This window comes from Triticum dicoccoides, chromosome 3B (assembly GCF_002162155.2).
Source record: "Triticum dicoccoides isolate Atlit2015 ecotype Zavitan chromosome 3B, WEW_v2.0, whole genome shotgun sequence".
In the NCBI taxonomy this organism is placed as follows: Eukaryota; Viridiplantae; Streptophyta; class Magnoliopsida; order Poales; family Poaceae; genus Triticum; species Triticum dicoccoides.
Window position 1 is genome coordinate 472,111,627 of NC_041385.1, and position 21,149 is coordinate 472,132,775.

General features: G+C 47.2%; 1 protein-coding gene across 2 annotated transcripts; it reads right to left on the bottom strand.

The window, feature by feature from the left end:
* Window positions 1-439: 439 nt before the first annotated feature.
* On the bottom strand, window positions 440-17,611 carry LOC119276595. Of its 2 annotated transcripts, none has more exons than XM_037557714.1 (3): window positions 16,737-17,611; window positions 3,994-4,534; window positions 440-754 (listed from the first exon to the last, which is right to left on the bottom strand). In XM_037557714.1, exons 1-3 carry the CDS (start codon window positions 17,512-17,514, stop codon window positions 712-714), a joined length of 1,362 nt encoding a protein of 453 aa, XP_037413611.1. In that variant the 5' UTR covers window positions 17,515-17,611; the 3' UTR covers window positions 440-711. The 2 variants fall into 2 exon arrangements, with proteins under 2 accessions (XP_037413611.1, XP_037413610.1); XM_037557713.1 differs by lacking the exon at window positions 440-754 and adding an exon at window positions 1,112-1,521.
* Window positions 17,612-21,149: the final 3,538 nt, after the last annotated feature.

Genomic DNA, 21,149 nt, shown 5'->3' on the forward strand with positions numbered 1-21,149 from the left:
GTTTGAAAAAAATCATAAAATATGGTGGGGGGGGGGAGTCAACGATTTGAAAAAAACTTCATTGAATTTGAAAAAATATCATCAAATTTAGGAAAAAGTTTACTGAATTTGAAAAAAAATCCTTCTGAAAAAGGTTCACTGATTTTGAAAAAAGTTCATCGAATTTGGGGAAAAAATGTCATTGATTTGAGGGTCCAAACCATCAAGCGGACCAATACAGGCTCATGTTGAATGGCTTCGAATGTCCAGACATATGCAAGTGATTTGAGAGTCGACTTTGAAGATGTCCGGACTATTAGAGCAAGATACGAGCAGTAATGTTTCACTACTGGACGAACAACGCACGACCATGGAGCCAGATAAACCAGCGCACGCACCGCCGGACGTAAAAGGCTTCACTAAAATTAGTTATCAACTACATCCAGTTACCACTAGGAAATTATTGATAAAAAAGATTGAATTTAGGCTTAGTTTAGCGAGTCTATATATATATATAGACCTCACATGGCTAGCATACAAAGTAGTCGACACACACGGCCAACAAACATAGTCGATACAATGCAGAAGATTTTTAGTAATACAAGTCCATTGGCAATGCAACAAATCATACGCATCATGGATGAGGTAGAAAAGACTTCTTAAGCTTTCTTTGTACCCGGGCTTTGACCGTGCCTTCGAACAATTTCAACTCAAATTTCGGTAACAAGCTTCTTACTTGCCATCCATACTTGTTTCAGCAGCATTCGATATTTGCCTGTATAAACGAGAGTAAAAAAATTCTGTTAGATGATATGAAATATCTACTTGCAGAGGTTAAATCATCTAAACATTGACTATAAAAAGCAGAAGACCCATAAACAAATTATTATCCAATTAAATTAAAATTCCAACAACCGCTCTGCTCTTCATCAAAGGAGTACTAACATTAGCAATTTTGTTCGCACTATCTCTTTCTGACTGTATTGAGTATTCTTGTCATACAACACTCAGTTTCAGGAACTTGCAAGTTCTCTTCCATTCCATGCAACTCCGTGTGTTTCAAATTCTAGATTTGTCCCAAGTCAAACATTTCTATCTTTAGCCATCAATTCCTAGAAATTTGTACAATATAATGACTGAGCATAATTGTCATGGTGAATCTAATAATATAAATCTTATAATCTTGAACTATAGAGTGAATTTCACTTTTTATCCATAGTCTAACATTTGTGACAGCAATTACCCCATTTAATAGGAATTCCTCCTGTTTACTCTCTTTAGTCTAACTCTAATATCTGACGAATGGTACAAATATAGGGACAGTACTGAACGCATTCACCAGTTAACATTTCCCATTTAGTGAAACATTTGCCAGTTTATTCAGTTCTATTTGGTAGGACTCGTTCATCAGGTCTACATGGCCATGCGCGACTTCAACAATCCTAGCTGCTTCTACTACGATCTTTGTTGTAGCTACTGTCCTTGCTTCATCGATCGCTTGGCTGAAACCTGAAGAGAGAAGCTAGCGCATGCACGCTTGTCCTGTACATGCATGGCACACAGAAATTTTATGCTACGTACTAGTACTAGAACAAAAACAATAATTACGAAAAATACAACCAAAATACTCTACTTAAGTGGACTACTACTACTAGTGCCCTATTATGCTCTGGCTAGCTCTCGTGTTTAATTCTGTCTGGCTAGCAGAAGGTGAGAACATTGTGGCAGCAACAGTTGTGCCACAAAGGTGCAGATGAGGACCTGAGAAGGTAGTCGGATATTAAATATGCCAGGGCAAAATATGTTTCTGATATTGCAAGCCACGTAGAGCTGATAACTCGGTGCAACCTTACAGAATGGGTCAAGTTTAAAAGGGGGTGAAAGCTGACACAACTTTTACTAAATGGGATAAGTGCGAAGAATTTCTGCTAAATGGGCCAATTGTTAAACTAGGGGTTGAAAAATGGAATTCACACTAAACTATACGCATTTCTAGAAACCGGTAGTTATTAAAGATAGAAAGAAAGGTTTGACTTTGGACAAAACTAGAATGACAACTAATATGAAGAAGAGGGAGACCCTAAATGTACTGCAATTTTTACAGGGGCCACGGATCCACTGCAATATTTCCCCTCAAATAAGCCAACCATAGTGATTGCCGATTTTGTCCCAATACAACTCTCCCTAACAAATGGGCCACGCCTGCCAGTGGGTCATTTTTTTTCCTCTCTCATTTGCATCTTTTCGGCAAGGCTGCGGTGGCAGGTGGCGGCGGCGCGGATGTCCAGCGACGGCAGCACGGAAGTCCGGCGGCAGCGGTGGTGTTCCAGCAGGCGGCAGTGGTCCAGTGGCGCGGCGGTCAATGGAGGCGGCGCACTGACATGGCAAGCATTGAAAATTTATGGGGAGGGTTGCAACTCTCCACTATCTGAGGAGATAATTTTTTGGGTTTAGGGAGACTGTTGAAGCAGGTTTTTTGCCTCAACTCTCCCTATACGTGCAATTTCTTGGGAATAGGGAGTAGTTTGCTGAAGATGATATAAGTGTACTACTACTAGTGCACTATTATGCGCTAGCTAGCTCTGGCATTTAGCTGTGTCTCGCTAGCAAATGGTGGGAACATTGTGGCTGCAACAGTTGCCGCACAACGGTGCGGACGAGGACCTGAGAAGGTAGTCGGAGATTAAATATGCTTCTGATATGGCAAGCCACATAGACCTGATGACTCGGCCCTCCTTACAGAATGGGTAATGTTTAAAAGGAGGTGAAAGCTGGCACAACTTTTACTAAATGGGGCAAGTGGGAAGAATTTCTGCTAAATGGGCCAATTGTTAAACTAGGGGGTGAAAAATGGAGTTACACTAAACTATGCGCATTTCTAGAAATCGGTAGTTACAGATAGAAAGAAAGGTTTGTCTTTGAACAAAACTAGAATTACAACTAATATGAGGTACAAGGACCTAAATGTACTGCCATTTTTACAGGAGCCATGGAGCCACTGCAACATTTCCCCTCAAATAAGCCAACCATAGGGATTGCCCATTTTGTCCAGCGAAAAACAGCTGGGTTAGGCTTACACTTTGCTTATTTTGTGTGCGATGGAAACTTTTCGGTTCCCACAAAAGAAATAAACATTTAATACAAAAGCAAGATTATCTACCAAAAGCTGCGCACAACAAAAGAAAACATTGCTTAATTCGTGCAGATAGTGCATCTTATCGTTCTGACAATGGCCTAGGAAATAGTATGGCACGAAAGACGCAATGCATGAAAGCTGAATCCTGGGTATGAGATAGCCTACCAATGGTGTGCAATATTTTCCCCTCAAATAAGCCAACTATAGGATTATTTTATTTCCTTGGTGCACATTTGCACCGTTTGAACAATGGCTGTGGAATTATTTTTAATAGGGGTTAGTTACACCACATGGCGTGCAAGATACAGCACATGGCGCACTAATGAAATCATTCATGTGCAACACACCATAAGCAAGCAGAAACTTTGGTTAGGGAACAATGCGGTGAAGTTAAGCTGGACACTGTCTTTACTTTTGTTATTTTGTCTGTTGAATGAAGCCTTTTTTATACATCTAATCAAACAGAAACCACGGAATTTAAATGTGGTGACAGGGAAGCAGTAAGTGCTGAATTTATGGACAGAAAAGTAAATGCTAGCGAGATAAATGCAGGCACAATGTTCACCGTCCTCAAACAAATACAGTAGTTATTTTGAAACAACAAATCAGGTAGATCTAAAGAATACTAGCTGGTAGCTGCACATGATCAAATGAAATAATAAATAATGAAAACCAGAATTGTAATGAAAGATGGAACACATTCTTTTGTGATATTAACTTGCACAGCATAATAAAAGCATAGATGTAACAAATCTACATCCACTCAGTACAAGTACCCAAAGTACTCTCTGCTGCCAGTACAAGTTGGTTTACCTCTGATACTTCAGTTTGTAAATCATTTTGCTACGAAAGGATATGAAAGCTCTTAACGAAATTACCTGGTTGATGAGAAAATGCCCAGATGCTTGGAGATCCCACTGGGAAAGTAGGTGAAACAATGACCCAGGGGTCTTCCAGAGCCGCCAAAATTAGCCACGCCTTTTACAGCCTTGTTCCTCATATCAAGAGCAATAACACAAGCCTTATCCCCAAGGGTATCAGGCATGTGCATAAGGTAAACAACATCACCGTCATGCAAGCTAAGAGCAGGATAGCCTAGACAAGTTCTCTTGAGGTTTGGCTTGGTATCATCACCACGCTCCTGCAGATTAGGTAGTAGCATTTGGGCATACACAGGGTTATCCAATGGTACATCATCTGGGCATCTGATAGTGCAGTCCTCCTCCCAGTTGCTGCTATCAGAAGTGGAACCAATGCTTGAAATTTTTAATTTTTTTGTTGCAGCAATCCAACCTTGAGATATCGGGGAGCTTCCAGTGTCTGAGCCCGGTCTGACGTTATTGTGCATCTCAAAATACTTGATGTAACCTTGGAGAACAGTGATGTTCTGAACATACAACGGATAACCAATGAGCGGATCTGTCACATCCCTAGCTTTACCCTGGCCATGGACTAGCTTGGTTGCTGCATCATGTTTAAATTCAAATGAAATTTGAACTGAGGAATTCAGAAGCCTCAAAACCCTAATTAAAAGAAGGGCAAGCACCCTTTAAATTGCATTCTGTGAATCCAAAATGCCCTAAAAATAGTTTTGTGAATTTTGGCAAGAGTTATATATCAAACCAAAATTCTGGAATATTTTTAAGGAATTATTTGGTCTCTGAATTTAAATCAATAATCTATTTGAATTTGGGGATATATTCATAATATATAATGAATATATTTTCAAATGCTTTGAAATGTTTTATGTACTTTTGGAATAGTCCAGAGAGGTAACATAAAATATTTCAGAATGTTTTGGCACTGTATGAAATTATTTTGGAATTGAAAACAGTGGCAAAAGATATTAAATAAAACAAACAGAACAGGAAAAAAATAAAAAGAACAGAGCTTACCTGGCCTCACCGTGCAGCCCACCAGAGCCGGCCCAGCTTCCCCAGCCGGCCCAGCCCACCTCCTCCTCCCTTGTCCTCTTCCTCCTCTGCCAGGAGGACGAACAGAGGCGAGGCGTGGCGCTCGCCGACGCTGCCTCGGCCACCTCCTGCTTCCTCTCGTTGCCCTGGACCCCGTCCGCGACGCCACGCACCCCCCCCAGGCCTCTCACTCTCTCCCCGAGCTCCTCTCCTCCTCTGGCTCTCTCGCGCGCAGCCACCGAACACACCCGCCGCCGCCGACGAGCTCTCTCGTGGCCACCGGCCACCCCTAGCCTCTCCGACACACCCACGAGCTCCGCCTCGACCCCCTCCTTCCTCCCCACCGACCCACGGCCCTCCGGAAGCCCTGCAACGCCGCCACCATCGCCGTTCCGTCGCCGGCCACCGAAGCTCCCCTCCGTCGATTCGCCGGACCCCGAGCCTCCCCTGCCTCGCCAGCAGCACCAGAAGAATCGCGGTGAGCCACTGAACCGTTCCCCTCTTCTTCCCATGCCGTTGGGCCGCTCTAGCCATTGCTTCCGCTGGACCCGAGAGCTCGCCGCCGCCGTGCCTCGTCACCACCGTGGCTGGAGCCGTTGCAGCTCGAAGCCGAGCACACCACCGCACCCAACACGTCTCCAGGAGCCCGTAGCCGCCACTAGCTTCCCTCCCGTGCCCCCGAACGCCAAACCCGACCTCGCCCGAGCTCCGGCCGCCGCCTCGCTCGCCGCCGTTGCTGATTCCGGCCACCCCCACACCTCCCGTTGGTCCCCCTAGATGCGCACGGGCGCGGGCTACCTCCTGGTGCCCTTGGCGCGTCGATCCGATGCCCCTAGCGCAAGTCCGGCGCTCCCCCGCCGTGCGGAATGGTCGCCGCCGGCGAAACCCCGGCGACTGCCGACGTGGCACGCCTAATTAGCACTAATGACGCCTAAACACCCCCCCACAGCCACTGACAGTGGGCCCCGTAGTGGGTCAAAGCCCGGGTCAACGCGGGATTAGCCCCTGTGTCACTGACGTGTGGACCCCACACGTCAGGTTTGACCTGGAGGCGCCCTGTTGACCTGCTGACGTCAAGGTGATGACATGCTGACGCCATAATTCATTTTCTGGAATTATTTTAATTCTAAATAATCAGAAAATTCCAGAAAATGCCTAAAACTTCTAAAAATCATAGAAAATTAACCGTAACTCCAAATTAAATAAATTATATATGAAAAATTATCAGAAAAATTCAAGGAATCCATCTGTACAATTTTCATGCATGTTAGAACAACTTATAGGTGCTGTTTAGCACAAATCAATTAAATGGCATTTGAATAATCACATATGGAGTTTGAATTTGAATCTTGTATTCAAACCAACTTCATTTAATCTGTTGCTAGTTGCATTGGCTCAAAACACATTCATTTTGCCATGTCATGATCATGCATCATATTGTGCATTGCATTGATTGTGTTCCCTTCTGTGTTGCCGGTATTTGTCCCCTCTCGATAGACGTGATACCGATGATGTGATCGTTGACACTGATGAAGACTCAATGTTATCTTCAGAAGTGCCAGGCAAGCAAAACCCCCTTGTTCATTCCGATACAATCCTACTCTCTCGCTCCTGCTCTCTTTTACTGCATTAGGACAACACCGATTCATCTGTTACTTGCTGCGGTAGCTGAACCCCTTTATCCTCTGCATGACCTGTCATTGCCACAGTAAATAGATGAAACCCACTAGCATGAGTAGGAGTTGTTTGAGCCCTGATGTGCCTACTCATTCATGCTTGTTTGTCATGCCTGCTACTGCTTAGAGTTGAGTCAGGTCTGATTCATCGGGGATGAATCAGAGGCGTGTGAACATGTCCTACTGTGTGTGAGCTAAGTGTGTGAACACGATTTGGTAAAGGTAGCGGTGAGAGGCCATGTAGGAGTACATGGTGGGTTGTCTCATTGAAGTCGTCCTTAGGAACTGAGTTCTGTGTTTGTGATCCATGATTCAGCTACTACCATACATTGGGCCCTGAAATATGACCCCGCTCGACTTCTTATTCACCCAAGTCCTCTGTCCAGGAGTTGCAAGTAGTTTCTGGTGTTTGTAGTATGCTGGAGGCCGTGCACAGCGCTGACCGGAGGGGTGGGCTGTGATGCGGTAGGCACGTGGCCGGGTATACCGGGCGCCCGTTTGGTGTCACGGAACCCTGTTCACATCGTTTGGGGCTGTGAGCGAAACTCCGGCCGGATCTCCTCATGGATGGAACCCGAATAGGCGATAAACCTGGACTAGAGACTTGAGTGTTTAGGTAGGTCGTGGTCTACACCCACGTCGGCTTTCGCTTGAAGTCTGCCGAGCACATGTCGTGTGCAGACGCTAAGTGGTGGAAACATGTATGAAGAAGTACACCCCTGCAGGGTTAACATCATCTATTCGAATAGCCGTGTCCGCGGTAAAGGACTTCTGGGTTGCTTATATCAGTTCATAGACAAGTGAAAATGGATACTTTAAAATGCGCAAGATAAGCGTGAGTGCTATGGATGGCGTTCTCGTAGGGAGACGGGAGCGGATCCATAGTGGTGTATTGATATGGTGAATATGTGGACTCGTGTGCGCCACCTCAAAAGAGTTACTTGCAGTCGTAGTTCAGGATAGCCACCGAGTCAAAGCTGGCTTGCTGCAGTTAAACCCCACCATCCCCTTTGTTGATAATGATGCATATGTAGTTAGTTCTGATGTAAGTCTTGCTGGGTACATTTGTACTCACGTTTGCCTATTTTATGTTTTGCAGAGAGACTTCGGTCTCACTAGTAGTTCCACGTGGACTTCGACGTTTAGCTTGTTACCTCAGCTACGGTCTTGTGCCCTCGGCAGGATCTGATAGATAGTCAGGCTTTTCAGCCTTTTTCATTTATAGATGTCTGTACTCAGACATGATAGCTTCCGCTTGTGCTTTGACTTGTATGCTCTGATTGTTGGGTCATGAGACCCATGTTTGTAATGTCGCGCTCCTCGGAGCCTATTAAATAAAGTACTTGTGTCATAGAGTCATGTTGTGATGCTTCGTTGTATTTGCACATATCGAGCATATTGTGTGTATGATTGAAATGCTTGGTATGTGTGGGATCTGACTATCTAGTTGTTTATCTTTAGTAGCCTCTCTTACCGGGAAATGTCTCCTAGTGTTACCGCTGAGCCATGGTAGCTTGCTACTGCTCTGGAACACTTAGGCTGGCCGGCATGTGTCCTTCTTCGTTCCTGTGTCTGTCCCTTCGGGGAAACGTCACGCTTTGAGTACCGGAGTCCTGTTAGCCCGCTACAGCCCGGTTTACCGGAGTCCTGCTAGCCCAGTGCTACAGCCCGGACCCACTTGCTGATGACCGACACGTTCGAAGCTGGGTCATGGATGCCTGTCCCTGTAAGTCTGTGCCACTTTGGGTTTACGACTAGTCATGTCAGCCCGGGCTCTTTATCATATGGATGCTAGCGACACTATCATATACGTGAGCCAAAAGGCGCAAACGGTCCCGGGAAAAGGTAAGACGACACCCGTGGGAATACCGTGCGTGAGGCCGCAAAGTGATATGAAGTGTTACCAGCTAGATTGATGTGACATCGAGTCGGGGTCCTGACAGCGTTGGTATCAGAGCTTGACTGCCTGTAGTATTACCAAGCCAAACTGGTCGAAGTTGAGTCTAGAAATTCTTTAGTTATATAAGGGAATTGATTGTGGGATGGAACGTAAGGCTCTTTTTACTCCTTATACCTCATGCCCTTCTGATCTGAGTCATCTTATCTTTCCTACGGGGTTAAGAAACTAGGCTATCTCTTCTTTCTATCAGGATCACGTGTTACTAATCAGTGGACTTATAAGATTGTTGGATTTAAGTCTCAGTTCAGTTCCTACTACTTCCGTATGATAATTGTTGATCTCGGAACCTTGATATTGTGCTTCTAAGTGGTTATGCCACCATTTTTGTGAATGTCTCAAATCTTTTCCGAGCATTTACAGCCGTTATGCTGTCCGAGTCATCCCAGGTTTCTAAAGAGTCTGATGCATTTGCAAATCCTTTTGCTCCGGTTTCAATGTCTGTTAGGCCAGGTTAATCACACAAATTGTTGAGCTGAGGTACTCTACTGCCTCAACCTTTATGTTGGAGTTATTATTATGACCCTAGGTGTCTCAGGGGATCATCTAGTAGTCTAGCCATGATTTATGTTCCAGTGTGATGACTCTGGCCGTCATTATCGAAAGCATCCCGTGATGCCATTTAGTAGTAGGTATTCTATCCCTGGGTTTTGAACCCGAGATTCACCCTACTTGCTTCATGTTGATAGTTTTGCTCGTTCCTTTAGGTTATTAGTAACCTTTGTATTAGTCCTCGATGTTCGTGGTATTCCTTTCCTCCAAATACTATGAACCGCTTATGGCAGATGTTCCTCGCTGATCGAAAGATCACAATCAGAGTGCTCTCGATGGGTTCTCGATTCTACATTGTGACTCTGCCAGTTCTACCTTTCTGCATGGGTTATCCGGAAGAAATATGTGGAATTCGTTCGACATGCTAAACCATGCATCCACAACTCAGAAAATCGTATGTTCCTTTGAGTTGTCCCTCTTTAGTTGTCTTCTGACCCTCGTCTATCAATTGATAGTCAAGAGTATGCGTGCATTTGTTCGTCGATGCCTATTACCCTTGTGGTCCGCCAGGCCATTCTATTTCAGAATGACTAGGAGAAACAAACTCCAGTACCTCATCCATATTTAGGATTGGGTCAAAGTGTTCCGCAGATCAAGTTACAATCCAGCTTCTGGTCTGCTCTACCCTGAAGTATTACCTTCTTTATGACAGGAATTTCATGAGAATTGCACCACCTTTTGTGAATTCTTGACATAGTGATACTTCTCGCCATCCTTTTTCATTCCTCGGTTCCGTGTTGTTGCAGCCGGAGTGCCGACAAGTGAATCATGGTGTGTGAAATCAATACTCCCAGCAACCTCGTTGCTTGGTAGCTAAAGGATAATAATTTCATTCTTAGCGTGTTGGTTTTTGAATCATCCTTCTAAGACTGATCGTGCTACCTAGTCCTTATTTCGGTGCACCCTTCAATTGATGAGTTAGGATCTTGTCAAGTCCTCACTCATTTGATCATATCGTCTTGCCCTCAAAAGCGAGATTGTTCTCGAGCTTAGTAACATACCGGTGGTTCATGATTTTCTGAATATCTTCTCGGAAGTATCACCAGGTCGTCACCTGACCGTTATGTTGAGCCCGAGATCAAGTTGGTTTCTTGTGAACCACCTTCTCTCCAAGAATCGGTGTTAGATATCCCTGAGCTAGTTGGTTAAGCTAGACAACAACTTGGAGAGTTGGAGGATAAAAGCTTGCCTGACTTAGTTCGTTCCAAAGGGATAATCTTGTGTAGTGTGTGTTGAAGAAAGATGATATCTTCATCGATTGGTCCCTGTGATCAGTTGCTGGACCTATTGTCTTATCAATCCCTTGATTTGAGTGTGGGCTATCGTCAAATCAAATCAGTACCAACGATGCTCGTAATGTTGTCCTACTCGTGGTTGATCCCTCGAGCATACACCATTACATCTTTGGTCTGACCAATGCTATCACCGTGTTCACATGATGGTGGAAGTCCAGTGATATGGAAATTCCGATGAGTTGCTGTTGAGCCCATCAGTAGCATTTTGTCTCCCCCCCATGAATCATGTTGAACATCAACCTAGTGTTGGAAACTTGTGTAAGCATTTCTTCGTGTTTCGTTCATGAAGCATATGTTTGAATGAAAGTAGTGACTTTCCCTAATTCATGTGCATATGATGCAAGTTGCCGCCATGAATTTGAGGAAGATTGTTTTGTTTCCTTGGAATCATCCCAAATCAGTCATGCACACGTGCGAAGTATTCTGTGGTCTGGAGACTTGCAACCTTCATTCCATATGTGTCCCGAGCACACCAAGCCACTGATTGATTTGTTCAAGGAGAAGAAGTTCCTTCATAAGAGCTAATCATATGACTTATGCAAGGACTTCGTTATCCACGGTGATGGTTCCCAACCAGAACTCGGTAGTGTTTTATTGTAAGACTACCATGTGATCATGTTTGTCTGAGACAACATGTTCACACGTGCGTAGCAGAACCAGCTCATGTTTTGGAGCTTGCTATCGTAGTTCATTCCCCGAGAATCTCGCAACGTCATCTCGTCGAATTGTGTTGCAAACTTTCATTTTTCTTCCTAGACTCGATGAGTCTGGAATATCCTAACACCAACCAGATCTGAATCTCAGGCAGATATGATGGTTGGAACATTTTCCAAGAACTATAATATTGGTCCCTCGATAACCGGTAAAGTGGATGTCGTGGCCAACACACCCAACCGGAAGACCTATTATTATAATATCTTGATTGAGGAAGTTGGCCACCTCCCCATAGGGATTTCGTAGGATTTACTCCCTAGTTGCCCCTATGGATTTTGAGATCCCGAAGTCCGACCTTTTTACTTGATGTTCTAGATATCAAACCATATCTATGAATGGGTTACACTAGCACATCAAGGAGAACATTAGAAGCGGAGTGCTAAATGTCTCTCGGTCGATCATCCAGATTTTATTTCCTTGGCCCCGCCAAGGGTGAAATCTGAGAAGGTGTTATCTTCCTTTGCATCTGCATCATTCATCATGGTAGCAAGTTGTGTTGCCAGGATCCTTGACACGGATATTGGTAGAATCTTGATGATTGTGGAAATGCTCAAGTTCTTGAGAGCACGCTCAAGCGCTAGGTGTTATCATCGACGCTAACTGGGATTCCTCTCAGTTTCCTCGGCAATGCTATGACCTTTTCAACCAGTGAATTAACTCTCTAGTGTTGGGTTCTTCCCCAGTTACCAGAATCATTCCCAGCATTTGCATTTTGTTCCCAGCTTGCACCGCCAATGTGCCATTCTACCATGGGTCTCTTCCATTTCCGGTGATAAGCAAATTCATCCATTACGTTGTCTTCAACAAGGTAATCCACATCATCCAAGTCTGAGTATGCCAGTCTACCGACCCCCTCCAAACGATCGTTGTGAATTGCCTTAGGCTGGTATGAAGAGTTTTCAATGATCTCTGAATCAAAGGTAATCCTTTTTGCCACTTAAGGAAATAATCTACGAATCACCCTCCTCCAGGATGTTTCGTCGTGGTTTCATGGCAACTAAACTCCTCGCTACGTGGACAATATTTTACCACCTTCTTAAATGTGGAATTGTTGTCTACCTAGTGAACCTTCGTCCTCCGTTTCTTTCCACCCCTCTTGATGTGTATCTCGTGTCTCAACTCGAGAGATGGTCCTATGTCTCATTCCGTGAGTTGTTCGATCATCGAGGAGATCGATCCTTCTAGAGTTTTCCTTTCCTCTTCTTTTCATGATTAGCTGGAGTTCTCAGAGCAAGACGACAAGACAAAGATGGTGTTCGAATCAACGTTTCTATGAAGTGCACCCTGGATCGTGAAGATTATACTAGTCCGCGTTACCCTTCACCTTACCCTACGCTTGAATCTCGAGACGAGATTCTTGTTTAGTGGGGGTGAGTTGTCACATCCCTAGCTTTACCCTGGCCATGGACTAGCTTGGTTGCTGCATCATGTTTAAATTCAAATGAAATTTGAACTGAGGAATTCAGAAGCCTCAAAACCCTAATTAAAAGAAGGGCAAGCACCCTTTAAATTGCATTCTGTGAATCCAAAATGCCCTAAAAATAGTTTTGTGAATTTTGGCAAGAGTTATATATCAAACCAAAATTCTGGAATATTTTTAAGGAATTATTTGGTCTCTGAATTTAAATCAATAATCTATTTGAATTTGGGGATATATTCATAATATATAATGAATATATTTTCAAATGCTTTGAAATGTTTTATGTACTTTTGGAATAGTCCAGAGAGGTAACATAAAATATTTCAGAATGTTTTGGCACTGTATGAAATTATTTTGGAATTGAAAACAGTGGCAAAAGATATTAAATAAAACAAACAGAACAGGAAAAAAATAAAAAGAACAGAGCTTACCTGGCCTCACCGTGCAGCCCACCAGAGCCGGCCCAGCTTCCCCAGCCGGCCCAGCCCACCTCCTCCTCCCTTGTCCTCTTCCTCCTCTGCCAGGAGGACGAACAGAGGCGAGGCGTGGCGCTCGCCGACGCTGCCTCGGCCACCTCCTGCTTCCCCCCTAGCCACCTCCTGCTTCCTCTCGTTGCCCTGGACCCCGTCCGCGACGCCACGCACCCCCCCAGGCCTCTCACTCTCTCCCCGAGCTCCTCTCCTCCTCTGGCTCTCTCGCGCGCAGCCACCGAACACACCCGCCGCTGCCGACGAGCTCTCTCGTGGCCACCGGCCACCCCTAGCCTCTCCGACACACCCACGAGCTCCGCCTCGACCCCCTCCTTCCTCCCCACCGACCCACGGCCCTCCGGAAGCCCTGCAATGCCGCCACCATCGCCGTTCCGTCGCCGGCCACCGAAGCTCGCCTCCGTCGATTCGCCGGACCCCGAGCCTCCCCTGCCTCGCCAGCAGCACCAGAAGAATCGCGGTGAGCCACTGAACCGTTCCCCTCTTCTTCCCATGCCGTTGGGCCGCTCTAGCCATTGCTTCCGCCGGACCCGAGAGCTCGCCGCCGCCGTGCCTCGTCACCACCATGGCTGGAGCCGTTGCAGCTCGAAGCCGAGCACACCACCGCACCCAACACGTCTCCAGGAGCCCGTAGCCGCCACTAGCTTCCCTCCCGTGCCCCCGAACGCCAAACCCGACCTCGCCCGAGCTCCGGCCGCCGCCTCGCTCGCCGCCGTTGCTGATTCCGGCCACCCCCGCACCTCCCGTTGGTCACCCTAGATGCGCACGGGCGCGGGCTACCTCCTGGTGCCCTTGGCGCGTCGATCCGATGCCCCTAGCGCAAGTCCGGCGCTCCCCCGCCGTGCGGAATGGTCGCCGCCGGCGAAACCCCGGCGACTGCCGACGTGGCACGCCTAATTAGCACTAATGACGCCTAAACACCCCCCCACAGCCACTGACAGTGGGCCCCGTAGTGGGTCAAAGCCCGGGTCAACGCGGGATTAGCCCCTGTGTCACTGACGTGTGGACCCCACACGTCAGGTTTGACCTGGAGGCGCCCTGTTGACCTGCTGACGTCAAGGTGATGACATGCTGACGCCATAATTCATTTTCTGGAATTATTTTAATTCTAAATAATCAGAAAATTCCAGAAAATGCCTAAAACTTCTAAAAATCATAGAAAATTAACCGTAACTCCAAATTAAATAAATTATATATGAAAAATTATCAGAAAAATTCAAGGAATCCATCTGTACCATTTTCATGCATGTTAGAACAACTTATAGGTGCTGTTTAGCACAAATCAATTAAATGGCATTTGAATAATCACATATGGAGTTTGAATTTGAATCTTGTATTCAAACCAACTTCATTTAATCTGTTGCTAGTTGCATTGGCTCAAAACACATTCATTTTGCCATGTCATGATCATGCATCATATTGTGCATTGCATTGATTGTGTTCCCTTCTGTGTTGCCGGTATTTGTCCCCTCTCGATAGACGTGATACCGATGATGTGATCGTTGACACTGATGAAGACTCAATGTTATCTTCAGAAGTGCCAGGCAAGCAAAACCCCCTTGTTCATTCCGATACAATCCTACTCTCTCGCTCCTGCTCTCTTTTAATGCATTAGGGCAACAACGATTCATCTGTTACTTGCTGCGGTAGCTGAACCCCTTTATCCTCTGCATGACCTGTCATTCCACAGTAAATAGATGAAACCCACTAGCATGAGTAGGAGTTGTTTGAGCCCTGATGTGCCTACTCATTTATGTTTGTTTGTCATGCCTGCTACTGCTTAGAGTTGAGTCGGGTCTGATTCATCGGGGATGAATCAGAGGCGTGTGAACCTGTCCCACTGTGTGTGAGCTAAGTGTGTGAATACGATTTGGTAAAGGTAGCGGTGAGAGGCCATGTAGGAGTACATGGTGGGTTGTCTCATTGCAGCCGTCCTCAGGAACTGAGTTCTGTGTTTGTGATCCATGATTCAGCTACTACCACGCATTGGGCCCGAAACCAATGGACCCTCTCGGCTTCTTAATCACCCTTGTCCTCTGTCCAGGAGTTGCAAGTAGTTTCTGGTGTTTGTAGTATGCTGGAGGCCGTGGACAGCGCTGACCGTAGGGGTGGGCTGTGATGCGGTAGGCACGTGGCCGGGTAAACCGGGCGCCCGTTTGGTGTCACGGAACCCTGTTCACATTGTTTGGGGCTGTGAGCGAAACTCCGGCCGGATCTCCTCATGGATGGAACCCGAATAGGCGATAAACCTGGACTAGAGACTTGAGTGTTTAGGCAGGCCGTGGACGACACCCACGTTGGGCTTCCGCTTGAAGGTTGCCGAGTACATGTCGTGTAAACGGCGGTAAGTGGTGAGAGCGTGTGTGAAGAAGTACACCCCTGCAGGGTTAATATGATCTATTCGAATAGCCGTGTCCGCGGAAAAGGACTTCTGGGTTGCTTATATCAGTTCATAGACAAGTGAAAGTGGATACTCTAAAATACGCAAGATAAGCGTGAGTGCTATGGATGGCGATCTCGTAGGGGGACGGGAGCGGATCCATAGTGGTGTATTGCTATGGTGAATATGTGGACTCGTGTGCGCCACCTCAAAAGAGTTACTTGCAGTCGTAGTTCAGGATAGCCACCGAGTCAAAGCTGGCTTGCTGCAGTCAAACTCCACCATCCCCTTTGTTGATAATGATGCATGTGTAGATAGATCTGATGTAAGTCTTGCTGGGTACATTTGTACTCACGTTTGCCTATTTTATGTTTTTGCAGAGAGACTTCAGTCTCACTAGTAGTTCCGCTTGGACTTCGACGTTTAGCTTGATACCTCAGCTACGATCTTGTGCCCTCGGCAGGATCTGGTAGATAGTCAGGCTTCTCAGCCTTTTTCATTTATAGATGTCTGTACTCAGACATGATAGCTTCCGCTTGTGCTTTGATTTGTATGCTCTGATTGTTGGGTCATGAGACCCCTGTTTGTAATATCTCGCTCCTCGGAGCCTATTGAATAAGTACTTGTGTCGTAGAGTCATGTTGTGATGCTTCGTTGTATTTGCACATATCGAGCATATTGTGCGTATGATTGAAATGCTTGGTATGTGTGGGATCTGACCATCTAGTTGTTTATCTTTAGTAGCCTCTCTTACCGGGAAATGTCTCCTAGTGTTTCCACCGAGCCATGGTAGCTCGCTACCGCTCCGGAACACTTAGGCTGGCCGGCATGTGTCCTTCTTCGTTCCTGTGTCTGTCCCTTCGGGGAAATGTCACGCGATGAATACCGGAGTCCTGTTAGCCCGCTACAGCCCGGTTCACCGGAATCCTGCTAGCCCAGTGCTACAGCCTGGATTCACTCGCTGATGACCGACATGTTCGATGCTGGGTCATGGATGCCTGTCCCTGTAAGTCTGTGCCGCTTTGGGTTTACGACTAGCCATGTCAGCCCGGGCTCCTTATCATATGGATGCTAGCGACACTGTCATATACGTGTGCCAAAAGGCACAAACGGTCCCGGGCAAAGGTAAGGCGACACCCGTGGGAATACCGTGCGTGAGGTCGCAAAGTGATATGAGGTGTTACATGCTAGATCGATGTGGCATTGAGTCGGGGTCCTGACAGGATCGGGCGACAGCGGCGAAGGTAGCGGGATGTAGCGAAGACTCTGGTTGCTGTCAAGGAGGAGAAGGTCACAGATGATAATGCCCCGCCCGAGGTCGACCCAACCCACTGAACCAAGCTCCCCTCCAATGGTGATCCCCTTGTTGGGAGACTGGAACTCAAAATCCTTGGGCGAATCAAGAAGCATCAACTTGGTGCTCCATGCCTTTGTCTTGGAGTTGTACAGGTGGAGATTAAAGTGCCCGTCGGTGTACTCCCGCTCAATGAAGGCCCTGCGGAGCACGGCGATGAAGAACATCTCTTGGTCGTGGCAGTGCAGTAAGGCAACCTCTTGGTCGTAGATCCTGAAGTAGGGGGGACAGTGGACGAGCTTGACCGACGGCGGCGTCTTCTTGGTGCCGGCCTGGTAGACGAAGTAGCGAATGTTCTTGGTGTACACGTGCTGGCGCTCGGGGCAGATGGTGATGCGGAGCAGGACGAGGCCATCCTCCGTATAGGAGATCTTGGGCATGTCAGCGAATGCATCGGGCTTCAGATCTGGGCAGTGGACGATGAAGCAGGAGACGCGCGGCGGGGCAGCCGGCCAGAAGGTGACCAGGATGCGCTTGCCCTTCTTCTTGGTCCTGCTCCTGCGGCCACGGGCGGTGGTGGCGTTGGTGCGGTCGCTGAGGTAGCCGAAGGAGTCGATGAGGATGGTCTCCGGGAGAGGAGAATCCGGATCCTCGGGGTGGATAGGCGGAGGGATCTGGAGTAGCCGGAGTTGGTGGTCATCCATCACCATGGCAACCGAGGAGGTCGATGCGGAGGTGGCGGCCGGAGGAGGAATGGGAGTGGAACCCTAACGCAGGGAGGAGAGATGAATCTATGGATGGGCTCGCTGGCACACACTGAACGAGTCGATATTTTATCTCGGGGACTCCGACGCACAGAAGAGGAGGCAACGACTGGGCCGGCCCGACTCTGTAGCGCTCATTGTTGCATCATTCTCAAAAACAAAAAGCTCATTGTTGCATTCTCTATACAAGAGGTCATTGTTGCATTCTATAAAAAAAGGTCAATTGTAGCAACCTTTTTGAAACAAATCTAAATTTTCTCGAAATATGAATATATTTTATTGTAAAAGAAAATATTTACTGAAAACGCGAACAACTTTTCAAATTTCTGAAAAATGAACTTACAATTTTCTAAAAAAAATTGAATCATATAAAAACAATTTTTTAAATGCGTTTTTACTGTGAACAAATTCTGAAAATACGGATTTCGTAAATTCCAAAAAAAATTTGAAAACACACAAAAAATCTGCTTTTTTAATCTAAAAGCATTTTCTAAAAATTCCAAACATTTTAAAAAAAGGTAACCTTTTTTGAAACATAGAAAAGAAAAAGGAAACAAAAAAGGGACACAGACCGATCAGGGGCCTTGTAGAAGGTTTCGAAAATCGGAACCAACATTCAATTTATCTAGCGTTAAATTGGTCGGCCAACTCGGTCGCTCATGTGCCAATAGGCGACTATTTGAGGCATGTTAGTCAAATACTAGTAAACACCATTTATCTCTGCTCTTATAAAAACAAGGGTCATTTACATTTCAGTCCCTAACTCGAACCCACTACTCAGATTTATCCCTAATTTTGAAGCGTGTTCAAATTTGCCCATCTGTCGTTAGGTGCCTTTATAAAAATATCCTTCTGCGTCATTTCCGTTTAGTCAGAGGCCTTTGACCATCAATAGGACGTTTTCTAGACATATTTGCCCTTCTATGCATATGTAACTTACATGTGGACCTGCCCAAAGTTAAAAAAAACTCATTATCTCATCCCCTCTCTCTAACTTATAGATGGACCCCAACAAACATAAAAATACGCAAACTCTCCCCCCCCTCTCTCTCTCTCTAACATGTGGGCCATGGGACCCACTGCCGGGGTCAACACCGGTCCACACGTCCCCAAACGCTTGCCCGGCTGGCTGCGCTCGCCGGCGGCTCGGTGTACATGGCTATAGACGGTCGTGGGAGGAGAGCGCGAGGTGGGCAGTATAGCTGTGTGAGGCACTCCTCGCACACCAATTCATCTTGACGGGCATGACACTCGTAGGTAGGTGGGCGTGCGCACACGACCGAGCCAACCGAGGTCAGTCATGGCGGCCGGCTTTGGGCAGGGCGGGGTCGTGCAGTGGAAGAGGGGAGTAGATCCACAAGATTTCAGCGACGAGGACACTGAGGTCGGGGAGGTCAACGGTGGCTCGGGGCGGACGAATTTAGGAGCTTAAAAGCACATCCATGGCGGAGATCAAAGTCCCGTCCATCGTCTACAGGCGGCCCCGGGCCCAATTCACTGGGCAGGGCAGAGGAGAGGCGGCCAGAGGGGCACATGGCCATGCTCTTGGGTCTTGATCTAGCCTTCGACCAAGACAGCTAGCATCGGCGTCCTCCGCAGAATGTCTCAGGCGCTCCCCGTGCATGGCGTCGTAGTCCGCCGCCATCCGCCTCGACCACCACCTGCAAATCCTTCGACAAACCACCCCGAGCTCGTCCCCTTGGTCTTCACATGCAGGCGCGCCGCCCCTCATCGGCGACGACCACCTGTCGAGCCTCGCCTTGCTTTGGAGCGCGTGGACTGGTGTGGACAGTGCAAGTGGGTCCTTGGCACACATGTCAAGGAGAGAGAGGTTATGAGAGAGGGAGAGTTTTTTATGTTATAAGTGAGGGAGAGTGAATAAGACAGATTTTTCTCTCTTTTTCCTAGGGTAGGACCCACATGTAAGTGGCAAGTGAATAGAGGGGCAAATATGTCCAGGAAACGCCCCATTGACGGTCAAAGGACTTTGACCGAGCGGATACGGCACGGAGGGGCATTTCTGTAAGGGCACATAACGACACAGGGGCAAATTTGAGAATGCTTCGAAATTAGGGGTAAATTTGTGTAGTGGGTTCGAGGTAGGGGCACGAATGTAAATGTCCCTAAAAATAATGTTGGGGTGTAATTGGTTTTGTTCCCTGCATCAATTTCGGACCTCCTACATACATGCTCTAAACCAGGTTCTACACTTTGTTTGATTGCCCACAAAGCCCCACACTACATGGCAGCACAAACGCAAGCACGACATTTGGTTGCGGGTATGTGCTCCTCATATGCAATGTGTCATTGTTTTGGTTATGTGTTGCCTAAAGTGTAGTGTGGTAACCTGTTAATCTAATGGTGAGGTTACTAGCATATACATTAGTCCTATAAATGATGTTGAAGTACCCGCCTCCGAGGGGCCTCACGACGCGAGAGTGCCAACCATGCCGTTTGTTGCGCCCGGGCCTCACACGATTGGCTGCTTGGTGCGTTTCGCGTGTTTCGATCTCAAAGGCCGCCTCACACCTGGACAATTTTCCTCGAGGTCCATAACACGTGGCCCGCGGGTGTGGCCAGGGCCACCCTCCTGCGGTGTTTCCGATCACGCTTATGTGCACTCTCTCACCCGCTGCTTTGCACGCGACGGTTGAGACAGGTTTGGCTGTCAGCATTTCCATGCGTCGGGTGGAACCGAATGGCATGCAAACAAACGGGGGAGGGTGTTGCCTTCATTAGGTGGTGGGGGCTCATAGGGGCACTACTTCAAATGCGTAGGGTCTTGTCTATCCGGCCTCTTGCCCACATGGTCGATGATGGCCTCTAGCCCACATTTTTAAAATGAAGCCTTTTTATATATCTCCTCAAATAGAAACCATGGAATTTAAATGCCTAGATGCTTGGAGATCACACTCTCAAGGCAGGTGAAACAATGACCGAGGGGTTTTGCAGAGGCAAAATTAGCCACGCCTTTTACAGGCTTGTACTCTTGTTCCTCATATCAAGAGCAATCACACATGCCTTGTCCTCACAGGGATCACGTGTGTGCATGAGGTGCATGACGTAAACAACATCACCGTCATGCAAGCTAGGAGTAGGATATGTAGAATATTTGAATTGCACGATATATTGCTCTTTGTGCATAGGCACGTATATATGATGTACAAAGGTGGGCCACGGACCTCAACTATACAAGGAACTAGGAGGCATGAACAACACCGGTCCACGGGTTGTAGCCGGAGGCCCACGAAGGGGGCACATGGAACTGTTGTTGTTGCTCCTGCTGCTGACGGAGCTGGCCGGCGCCCTGCGGCTGCTGCTGCTGACCGCCATGGAGGCCCCCACTGCGCTGGCCCCTGCGGTGCCTTTCGGCGGGAGGGACGGGCGGCCCATAGGGCAGCGGGAGCAGCCCCGGCTGCTGGGTGGGTACTGTTGGGGAACGTAGCAGAAATTCAAAATTTTCCTACGTGTCACCAAGATCTATCTATGGAGAAACGAGCAACGAGGGGAAGGAGAGTGCATCTACATACCCTTGTAGATCGCTAAGCGGAAGCGTTCAAGAGAACGGGGTTGAAGGAGTC

Coding starts and splice junctions, on each gene's coding strand:
- LOC119276595 (XM_037557713.1), bottom strand. CDS start 17,514: ATGGTGATGGATGACCACCAACTCCGGCTACTCCAGATCCCTCCGCCT. Junction 4,535..16,736: donor ACCTTCGCCGCTGTCGCCCG/ATCCTGTCAGGA, acceptor GGGATGTGACAG/ATCCGCTCATTGGTTATCCG. Junction 1,522..3,993: donor GGCATTTTCTCATCAACCAG/GTAATTTCGTTA, acceptor ATGCATGTACAG/GACAAGCGTGCATGCGCTAG.